This window comes from Ailuropoda melanoleuca, chromosome 2 (genome assembly GCF_002007445.2).
Source record: "Ailuropoda melanoleuca isolate Jingjing chromosome 2, ASM200744v2, whole genome shotgun sequence".
Lineage (NCBI taxonomy): Eukaryota > Metazoa > Chordata > Mammalia > Carnivora > Ursidae > Ailuropoda > Ailuropoda melanoleuca.
Window position 1 is genome coordinate 70163220 of NC_048219.1, and position 11503 is coordinate 70174722.

An 11503-nucleotide genomic window follows, 5' to 3' on the forward strand; every position below is an offset into this window, starting at 1 on the left:
ATACCACTGCATTCAGTTCAATGTTGTCCTCAGCAGCAGTATTCACAAGAAAAAGACTGATTTTCCACATGTAATTCTTTGACATGTTTGAGGTTTATTGTGGTGGTTTGGACTCGTGGTTAAGACGCTACAGCCAATCTATGGTCACAGCCCGCGTTAACCAAGTTACTTAATATGCCAGGGACTCAGTTTCCTTGTTTGTAAAATTAGGGTAATAATCATTCCTGATTTGTAGGGTCACTGGAAGGATTATTTGAGTTAATATGTGTAATACTTGGAATCTGCTACCCAAACGTACAACCTTATGTTAGATTTGACAGGTAGATAATGAGAACTTTTAAAAATACGTTCATTACTATACATTTGTATACACTTTGTCAGGAAATATGTAGTCAGGAAGTCAGTGGTTTTAAAAAAGACATTCATAGGGCAGGGGAGGCATAATTGGAACACAGAGGATTTTTTAGGGCAGTAAAAATATTCTGCATGATACCGTAATAGTGGATACATATCATTAAACATTTGTCCAAACCCATAGAATGTACAACACCAAGAGTCAACCATAACATAAACTATGGACTATGGATGAAAATGATGTGTCAGCATAGACCCATCAAATGTAACAAACGTACTGTGTTCTCTCTCTCTCTCTCTCAAATCAATCTAAAAATAATACACTCTTTAAAAAAGGTCTTGGGGTGCCTGGGTGGCTCAGTCGTTAAGCATTTGCGGCTCAGGTCACAATTCCAGCGTTCTGGGATCTACCCTCGCATGGAGCCCACATCAGGCTCCATGCTCAGCGGGAAGCCTGCTTCTCCCTCTCCCACTCCCCGTGCTTGTGTTCCCTCTCTCTCTGTCAAATAAATAAATAAAATCTTTAAAAAAATTAATATAAAATTAAAAAAATTTTAAAGTCTTAATAATTAAAAAGGTGGTAAAAATAGAAATGTATTTGTTTTAATAAATAATGCAATATCTAATAATTTAATAAAAAGAAATTTAATGAAATATTTCAGCAAAAAAGGAAATGCTTAATGGTGAAAAAAAGACATTTATTAACATAACTTTTGTATGTTTTGTAGACTTGCATAGTCAGAAAATAAGTGGTTTTGAAAGGACATTCATTAACATGTATTTGTATACATTTTATACATATAAATAGTCAAGAAGTTAAGTACAACTTAAACATTTTAAAACTAGAGGTTTGTTTCCCTTTGGGGAACATACACTTTCAGTTCCTTAACTGTTTATTGACTGAAGGTGAGCTGGGAGACATGACCTCTGGGAGACATGGCATTAAGTTGTGGAACCCAGCTGGGTTCCACATAGTAGCTGGGATATCTAGTGGGTTAAGCTGAGTGACATTTCTCTCATCAATAAAATGACCAAAAATGCTTGCCTACATTAGATAATCTATCATGATAGAGTTTGGGTGTGCAATTCACTTTAATTCCTTTCCCTTAAAGAACTCATAAATTAGTGGATGGGGTGGATTTTGCCAAATCCCCACTTTACGTTGTGCCGCGTAGACTCAACATGTCTCTTCTTTCAAATAAGTCTTCAAACCCAATCAGAGTCTATTCCAGAGTCTAGAGCACGGGTATCTTAGTTTCTAGGCTGCATGCATGTACTGTTGAATTTGTAGCTATGTGCTGGGTGCAACTCCGTTGATGAAGACTTTCAGGCAGCTGTGAACTTGATTTTAACTGTTGTTTGATTTCTTCTTTTGCAAACTCATAAGATCCCAGAAGCCAGGGGTCTGTTTATTCATTTTGCTTCCTTCTGAGTCATTCAGGTACAGGGTGTGTCAGTCAATTGAAACTGCACACGGAGAAGTTTTGCGTTCACATCTGCTAGGATGGGAAGCCAATGCGACCAGGGGCTGGGTAGAATCTTCCGTGTCGCAGCAGGGTAGGGCAGAAGTGCTCCGAGCTTGTCATTTAGGCGGAGCTGACCAAGGCCGCCTCCAGTCTCACCTTCTGAAGTAGCATCTAAGCGAAAGAAAAGAGTGGGCGTGTTGGCAGCATTGAGGTTTGTGGGCCTCCGAGTTCTCCCGAGTAGAAAGGGAGAGAAGGGCACCGGCCTCAGACTAGGCAGGCTGGCTGGGCCCAGCGGCTCTTCCCTGTTGGAAGTTCTTGAGCTGCCCAAGCTTTTTAAATCTCTCAGGCCCCAGCAACTGCCATCTCCCCAAAGGTCTCCCACTGGTCAGAATCTGGGACACACGGCCTGACTTTGCGCCCAGTTGAATGAGGGAAACCCCCACCCAACGTCTCGCCAGGCACCGGCCCTTCTCACCGCGCGTCCCGGGAAAGCCACTTTCTGCCCCTCAGACCGCAAGTTTCAGGGCGGTAGCGGGATGGGGGTGGGGAGAAGGAAAGGGACCTCCGAGGCCATTCTCCCTTCTAGGCTGCTGCATATCTCCTCCGTGGCTCTTGCAGCCCCTTGCAGCTTCTCCTCCCCAGAGAGCGTCCAGGACTCTCGGGGTCTCGGCCCCTGTTTTCTCTGCCTGAGCAGAAGCGGCCCCGGGGGCGCCCCGCCAAAGTCTCCGGACTCCGATCCAACCAAGGACTCCAGCGAGTAGGGGACCAGAGAGGTGCGCTGCGAGACGCCGGGCTGTTCTCTGCCCCCTAAGACTTTTCAGGAGAAAAGTTTCCGAGGGCTCCCCACCTCCTGTCTTTTGTAACACTCGGGAGAATGGTCTCCGGGAGTGGCGGACAGCAGGGCGAGGGTCGTGATTTATGCATCAGAATTCAGCCTCTGTCCCTTCTCTGTTGTCTTTCTTTCTTTCTTTCTTTTTTTCGGTTGCCTGTGGGGGGAGGAGTGTGTGTGTGTGTGTGTGTGTGTGTGTGTGTGTGTGAGTGTGTGTGCGCGCGCGCTTCTAGAAGCCCCAGATCTTTCCTGGACAGTGAGTCTCAGCAGCCGAGATCCGGGGGCCCCCAGCCGCTGTCGGAGGGCGTGGGGGTTGAGATATTAACCCCTCCCCGCCTCTTCCTAGAGAAGCCACCCAGCCTCAGCGGGGCGCTCGGCGACTTCAGCTAGCGGGCCGACGCGGGCTGCGACGAGCGGGGCTGGTCATTGGAGTGTGCGGCTGCGGAGGGAGGGGACCCCGACTCCAGTAAGTTTGGAGAGCGTCGCAGTCAGTCCGGGGCAGCAGCAAGATGCCGAGCGCGCAGTGGAGACCCGGAGCTCTCCCAACGCAACTTCGTCCTGCCTGAGCGAGGTAGGGGACTGCGCGCCTTGCCAGCGCGGGCCGGGGGCGCGGGGGACCCCGGCTACAGAAGTTCTTCAGTGTTAGAAACGAATTTTTAAACCGGAACGAAGCAAAAACAAAACAAAACAAACTTTTAAAACATCCATCTCTGGGCGCTGGAAACATTCATCCCTGGGCTGCTAAGGAGCCCAACCCGATCGGATTGTTCTCGGGTCGCTTCTGATTTATGAAGTTTGGAAAAGGGTTAAGTCCAATCGTAAACCCGATCAGGGGTGGAGGATAGTGGAAATTGCGGCTGGTCGCAGAGGGAGGAAAGGCGCTTATATTTGGAAATTCTACAGACAAAGAATATGGGAGGTGGGGGGTAAGGGCTTAAACTTGCACTGCGGGGCGAGCAGCGTGCGGAATCAGATGGGAGAAAAGCGAAGCTTCTGGGCGCGAGCAGCCTCTACTGTCCCGGGAGCGCTGTCTCTTATTACTCCACTTCTTTCACATTGCTGCGTTATCTGAAACGTTAAAGTAGACTTCTGCTAACCAGTGCCATGTTTCATTCCCTCCACACTTTCTAGTTCTAAGAGAGGAGGCAACATGTCGGGGGAGGGCAGTAAATGAAACGGCTGGCTCTAGTTCACCAATGCACCAGACGTATATTTATGTTTCTGGACAGAAGCCTTGAACTTGGAATTAGGAATGTAGTGGCATGTACCGTTATCATCAGTAGTGTAACTTCTCTCTTTTGTGTGTGTGCCTGTGTGTGTTTTGGCCAAACCCACAGTAACTAAACGTACTCCTTATACAATCAATGAATGTACTAAATGGTTGGGATTTATTGCAAACTCTTATGAGTGATTTTCACTGAATACCTTTATATTTTCCTGCACTGGATTACAAGAAAGAAAGAAAGAAAAAAACTAGAAGAAGAAATTAAGAAAAGGCAGTTGCTTCACAGAAGCAAGCTTTCCTGTTTACCGCAAGGCCAGGGAGGGCTTGGCTGCCCACACCCCTCGGACCCTGAGCACACCTGTTCCTAGAGAGTTATTAATAGAGCCCAAAGAATGACTTACTCTGTCAAATGATTTTCGCGCAAATCTAATGTCTTGCAAGGCAATTAGGGGGTGGTTCTCAGCTCTTTTAGTTGGGTGGTGGTGGTGGCAGGCAGAGGTGGTGTAATGTCTCCACCCTCACATTAGCGGTTGGGTCTCTTCCGAGGAGAGACCAAGAACTGGTGGTGAACCCACCGGTGAGCGGACCAACGCTTCAGAGAACCTCCAAGCTGGAAGCCTGGAGGGGGTTGGAGGTGGGGGAGGAGAGGGCAGGAGAGGTTGTAAATGGGGCTAGCTTCTCTAGTTTTCCCATTTCCATTTGGATGTGACACAGGATGTGCCTCTTGTCGAGTTGGAGTTTTCAGTTTGGGTAAATTTTTGTTTTTTCTCCCTCTCCTCTCCTTCCCCCCTCCCCCTTTTTGGATAAGAAATGCGAATTTGATTTTTTTTTTAAATCCCACTCTGTGCTTTCTCCAAGTTTCCTTAAAACAAATCCACGACAAAACTGGAGCAATGCCTTAGCTAGAATGAATTATGCCAGTGTGCTGTGGCTTTTTCTCTGACTCTCTCCTCTTTATGACTTGTTTAAAGCTGCGGTTTCCGAGGCCCTCTCCGACCAAGGAAAAGCGACACAAAAAGCCTGGATCAGAGGGAACCACCCCCGCAGCAAGTGAAGGCTCGCTCGGCCTCGGCCTCGCCCTCGCCCTCTAGCGTTCGTCTGGAGAAGCGCCACCCAAGGATTCCTGGAGACTCCGCTGCGCACCATGGGGTCTACCAGCATCCCGCTGGTGAAGGCCCTCCGCAGTCCTGTCTCCGACTATGTCAACTATGACATCATCGTCCGGCATTATAACTATACAGGAAAGCTGAATATCAGCGCGGACAAGGAGAATGGCATTAAACTGAGCTCGGTGGTGTTCATTCTTATCTGCTGTTTAATCATCCTAGAGAACATCTTTGTCTTGCTGACCATTTGGAAAACCAAGAAGTTCCACCGACCTATGTACTATTTTATTGGCAACCTGGCCCTCTCAGACCTGTTGGCAGGAGTGGCTTACACAGCCAACCTGCTCTTGTCTGGCGCCACCACCTACAAGCTCACCCCCGCCCAGTGGTTTCTGCGGGAAGGGAGTATGTTTGTGGCCTTGTCTGCCTCCGTGTTCAGCCTCCTAGCCATCGCCATCGAACGCTATATCACAATGCTGAAAATGAAACTCCACAACGGGAGCAACAGCTTCCGCTCCTTCCTGCTGATCAGTGCCTGTTGGGTCATCTCCCTCATCCTGGGTGGCCTGCCCATCATGGGCTGGAACTGCATCAGCGCGCTGTACAACTGCTCCACGGTCCTGCCGCTCTACCACAAGCACTATATCCTCTTCTGCACCACTGTCTTCACGCTGCTCCTGCTTGCCATCGTCATCCTCTACTGCCGGATCTACTCCTTGGTCAGGACTCGGAGCCGCCGTCTGACCTTCCGCAAGAACATTTCTAAGGCCAGCCGCAGCTCCGAGAAGTCGCTGGCGCTGCTCAAGACCGTGATTATCGTCCTGAGCGTCTTCATCGCCTGCTGGGCGCCCCTTTTCATCCTGCTCCTGCTGGACGTGGGCTGCAAGGTGAAGACCTGCGACATCCTCTTCAGAGCGGAGTACTTCCTGGTGCTGGCAGTGCTTAACTCCGGCACGAACCCCATCATTTATACTCTGACCAACAAGGAGATGCGCCGAGCCTTCATCCGGATCCTGTCCTGCTGCAAGTGCCCCAGCGGGGACTCCGCGGGCAAATTCAAGCGACCCATCATCGCAGGCATGGAATTCAGCCGCAGTAAGTCGGACAACTCCTCCCACCCGCAGAAGGACGATGGGGACAACCCAGAGACGATTATGTCCTCTGGAAATGTCAACTCTTCTTCCTAAGACTGAGCGCTACTGACCCACGAGGAGAGTTCTTGCGTGGTCACCCACCACCCAGTGTTTGGAAAAAAAAAAAATCTCTGTCTCGACTGCTGCCAGGAGCTGCTGCTGGGAGCCAGAGGGAGGGCGGGCAGAGTAAGAGCAGCCTGGTGGTGCCGGGGTGTTGGTGGGTTAGTTCCTGTGAACAATGCACTGGGAAGGGTGGAGATCAGGTCGTCGCCTGGAATCTATTTCCTACACCCCCCCCCCACCCTCCCGCCCTGGAGCTTTGATTTTGCACTGAGCCAAAGGTCTAGCATCGTCAAGCTCCTGAAGGGTTCATTTGGCCCCTCCTCGAAGACAGACTAATGTCCCGGTGTGAAAGCGTGTGTCGGGAGCTTTGAGGAGATGTTTTCTTTCACCTGAGTTTCCAGCCCCAGTGATTGTGTGCACTTCGGCTTCTCTGGGTATGCTCTGCATATCCCACCCTCCCTTCCCCTTCACACCCCTCCTCAAAATTCTGTAACTTTATATTCCAACTACCGGGCCTTCATCAGAGCTGGGGTTGTGGCATGGTCCATTTCTTGATGGTCTGTAGCAGGTAGGCTGTGTCCAGGACGAAAACTGTGAGGAATGGGGATGGTTTGGAGATGTAAAGCAGTTTTGTTTGCTGAGGCCAAAGTTTCCATGTAAGCTGGATCAGTTTTTTGGAATTTGGTTAAAGTCACTTTGTTTTTGTTTTTTGTTTTTTTTTCTTTTAACAACTTTACAAGGAAATATGTTTGTTACAGCATTGTTACCCGTTGTGGCTGAAATCTGCATAAGGAAGTCCAATTTATCTTAATGGTATCAGGCAGGATCCTTTGTGTCATAGGAGAAACAAACTAGCAAAACGAGGTGAAAACTGACTGGGGGGTGGGGTGACTGTAAACCAAGAGAGATTTCTTAATGAATCTAACAAATACATCTGTCTTTGGCACTTTTGTTGATGTTTATTTCAGAGTGTTGTGTGAATTAGTTCAACCAACAGGATGGTTATTTTGTTATGTTAAAAGTACTTTTCCGTGATTTTTGAATGTATTTGTTTCAGCATTTTATCGGATTTTTCTAACTCGCGTTAACACCATTGAACGTGTATTTCCTAAGAAAATACAACCCTCTTGTGCCATTAAAGCATTACTTTAACTGATAGGGAATACCAGAAATTTTTCAATACAGCTGTTCATTAAATAGTCAGTTAAAGATGTGTATAAATTTTACAAAAAATAAAGATATATTGCTGTCTTTTTAGTATGGTTTTCAGTGCAATTAAACTGAGAAATGTCTTTTTAAAAATAGTATTTAATAGGTTTCTGACTTTTGTGGATCATTTTGCACATAGCTTTATCAACGTTTAAACATTAATAAACTGATTTTTTTAAATATTCCTCTGTGAAGAGCATTTTTAAAAAATAATTATTAAGATTCTATTTGACTATGTGGCTCTTTAGAATCAAAGTTATGGGCAAATTTCTATTACTCTTCAAAGGATTTTACCTTGATAAACTAGGGTGTGAAAGAAATGTGGTTTGTTCAAAACCACTCTATCTTTTTCAGGAAGAGAAACTTCAATAAGTTAACATTGAAGAGTAGTAAAAAATGTGATGAAAACCACCAACCTCTAAATACCCCTTTGACAAGTAGATGTAATTATTGGAGTTTTAAATTGCATTCAAGCCAAACGAAATTATATATAATAATTGTTGTCCTAAAACATGGGTTTTAAAAAATATATATACAACAGTGTGGTTGCAAATCTAATTTAAATTATGAAGCTCAATGGTCATTGCAAACCCATCAACAAAAGCTTATATTCTTGGCTTTCTACCAACATGCTGGGGGAAATGGGGATATGGATATGGGAGATAATATATTAAATCACGTAATATTTTTCAGGACACTGTCTTGGCTTCTCCCAGAGTGTCCTTTGAGCAATATGAGACTATATGGTTTTAATGAAGTAGCAAGTTGTAAAATGTAGGTGGAGTAGTATACACCTCATATCTGAAAACTTTCAATTAATAGTATCTGAAAGTTTTAACATCCTAGCCATTACTTTCTCCAACTATGCAATGAGAGCAAGGGCACTTTGTAAGTAAGCATCACAGAATTACTGTAATAGCTCATTCTTGTTTCAACATTCTTGTCATCTTCATTGGGGATTCAGTCAAAGGATTTTGGTGTGTTTGACTCTTTAGGCCTATTATTACTTTCCGAATTTGTGCTTTCAACTGTCATTGAATATGCACAGGACACAGTTGGGACATGAAGATAAACCTCACCTAACAGTGTAGATGTCAATTCTGGGTAAGGTTAACTGTGGGAAACAGAAGTGTGTTCACTAAGGAAACCTTAGGTCACAACCTCCAGTTTCCTGAAGGAAATGCCAAAAATGCTCTGAAGACAAAAGACTGGAAACAAACTGGAATGTCTCTATCCATCTGTCTGCTGAGGCGGAAGGAATGAGTTCATGCTGCACTCACTTCCTAGCGCTTTCATTACAGAGTCAAGCATAATGGAAAAGCATGTCCATTTTGTGTTTCTATGGAAGATAAGTGTTCCTACTCTTGGTTTTATCTTTGTAAGTACAGCAATGACTCACACAACACGGGGAAAATGAGGTAGGGCAGCTGACCCTGGTGGAGATTGGGGAGATCATGACAATGAGTCATGACAGAAAGGACAGCCTCACTTGCCCACCTGTGAGCACATTATCCAATCATTGAATGTGCATTCTTCCTGGAAATTCCAGACCATGCATTTCATTCCAAGAGAGCTAGACAGTCATGGAATGTAGTTTTCCTGTAGGTGTGGGACAGAGTCCTACCTCTGGCCAAGATAAGGGAATCCTTGGTTTTCTCTCAACATGAATATCTGGTTTTAATTTAGTATATCCTGAGAATTGTGGATGAAAAAAAAAAACTCAGTAACCATATTTTTATACTAAAACAAATGTCTGTAAAGCTTTGATTAAAAGACACATGCAGTGTTTTATAAGAGAAGTAAAACAGGCAACCTGAGCAATGCCTGACATACGCTTGTAGAAATGCCTCTGACTCATAAATATTCAGGAAAGTTACAAATTGGCATCAAATAATACTTTATTTCCAGGGTGCCTGGGTAGCTCAGTCAGTTGAGCGTCAGACTCTTGGTTTTGGCTCAGGTCATGATCTCGGGGTCCTGAGATTGAGCCCCGTGTAAGACTCCAGGCCTAGCACAGAGTCTGCTTGAGACCCTCTCCCTCTCCCTCTGCACCCCCCAACGCATGCACACATGCACACTCTCTCTCTCCCAAATAAATACAATAAAATCTTAAAAAAAAAAGAACACTTTATTTCCAACAACATTAAATGTGATTACAATTCTACAGAATATTTCAATAGATTTCTTATGTAAGACAAATGTTTGTTCTGGCTTTTTAGCCTCATTATAAGTAGAAAAATTATTTAATAAAAGTTGATTTAATAAAAAATTTATAGTAATAGAAATTTTGCATTTATGTTAATTAGAGACTGGATTTTATTTTAGTAATATCAGCACTTTGATTGTGACTTACGGCATCTTTAATGTTCCCCCAATGTAAAAAGTCTTATGAAGATTTTAGCTTCTTTTCATATTGGATTAATTTCTGCCGTGGACACTGCTTATGATAAGGATGTGCCCAATGTCATACTCTTGTAGTACTTCTAACCCAGACTGACTGCACTTTTTGAATGATTCGACCCTTCATGCCTCCATTCACTATATCACTGAGACCTCTCACGTTTTCTAGGTAACTGCAAATATAGCTTGGTTTGGGAGCTACTACTCTGAAAAAGCAACTTCAGAAAGATGATTAGCTCTATTGGGGAAATCCTGCCAAGTGAGGACTTGGTAATTGTAATTGTAAATATTAGCTACCCCATATTCAATTGAAAAGCAAGAGATAATACTCAAGTGACACATTAAAAACATATTTAATTACAAAACTGTTAAATTTGAACTTGTAGTCAACGGCTCAAAAATTAATCTCTAACTAGGAGCTCTTATTTACCTACATTATTTGCAATAATGATTTTCTGTGCTCTCTGTGTAATGTTCAGTTATTCTTTTCTTTAATATTGTTTGCTCCATATTCAGCTGGAATGACGTTTCCTGTAGACACTTAACTAATTAGATGAAACTAGATTTGTCTATGTTTCTCTAAATAGTTTTAAAACATCTTGAGGGAGGAATCACAACCAAAAGAAACTTTCATAGGACCTATTATAGTACTCTTTCCCTGTGGACACAGTAAGTTCTTGATGATAAGAAATCATAATAGATTCCATCATTTCCCCCTGCTTTTTTGATGTCTTTCACATGGTCCAAGGAAAGGGACTCAAAATATTTTTTTTTACATATGCCATTGCCGGCACTGCCACACTGATTAGAACTAGAGGCATCTTCCAGAATGCCCAAGCAAGCAAGGTCTACCTGAATTACTAAAAGCCTTTAGGTTGTTTACAAAGAAAAAGAATTTTTAACCAGTGGTCAAAAGAGCTAGGAGAGATAAGAGGAAGATAACAGTGAAGGAGAGCTAGACCTGCATTTAATTCAGTCTTTTCACAGTCCTTGACAAGAGCCAGGACCAAGGGCAAATTTCATTCATGTTGAAGATATTTCGCCTAATACATCCTATCTCTTACTCCTTGTGCTTGCTTCTTAGAATCAGACTTTCAAGTGATTTTTCTCATGCTCTCTTTTTTATCCCTTTGAGGACTGAAGGATTAAAAATCAGATTTAGCTCTGGGTATAATCATTAGCAAAAGCATGTGTGGACTGCATATTTGAATGAACAAGAATTGCTACATTTTCTTTTACTGAAGCACCATCAAGTGCCCAAGCAGCTTCTGTGTTAACAATGGATAAACACATTGTGGTAAATTCATACAACAGAATCCTACTCAGAAATTTAAAAAGGAACTGCTACTGATACTTGCAACAATTTGCATAAATCTCAAAACCATTCTATTGAGCTGAAGAAGCCAGCCACAAAAGAGAACATACTGCCTGATTCCATTTATGCAAAATTCAAGAGCCGGCAAAACTGATCTATGATGCTGGAAATCAGAACAGTGGTTGCCTCCTGGAGAGGATAAACTGGAAGGGAACATGAAGGAAGTTTATAGATTGTTAGCAATGTTCTGTATCTTTATTTTTAGGATGTTGTTTACTTGGGTGTGTCCATTTGTCTAAACTTACCCAACCATATTAAGTCCTATGAAATTTAAAAAAAAAATCAGTATGGTAGACTTCCATCTGAATATGAAGGTTATATGGGACTTTCTCTGTGAAGCTAT

At 43.8% G+C, this 11503-nt stretch overlaps 1 protein-coding gene across 2 annotated transcripts; it reads left to right on the top strand.

Moving 5' to 3' along the window:
• Positions 1 to 2457: 2457 nt before the first annotated feature.
• Positions 2458 to 7567, top strand: S1PR1 (sphingosine-1-phosphate receptor 1). 2 transcript variants are annotated; one of them, XM_002918941.4, is made up of 3 exons: positions 2458 to 2593; positions 2996 to 3220; positions 4846 to 7567. In XM_002918941.4, exon 3 carries the CDS (start codon positions 5019 to 5021, stop codon positions 6165 to 6167), a length of 1149 nt encoding a protein of 382 aa, XP_002918987.1. In that variant the 5' UTR covers positions 2458 to 2593; positions 2996 to 3220; positions 4846 to 5018; the 3' UTR covers positions 6168 to 7567. The 2 variants fall into 2 exon arrangements, with proteins under 2 accessions (XP_002918987.1, XP_011222905.1); XM_011224603.3 differs by lacking the exons at positions 2458 to 2593; positions 2996 to 3220 and adding an exon at positions 3272 to 4624.
• Positions 7568 to 11503: the final 3936 nt, after the last annotated feature.

Excerpts from the sequence above, each read along its gene's own strand:
- S1PR1 (XM_002918941.4), top strand. The coding sequence starts at position 5,019 with ATGGGGTCTACCAGCATCCCGCTGGTGAAGGCCCTCCGCAGTCCTGTC.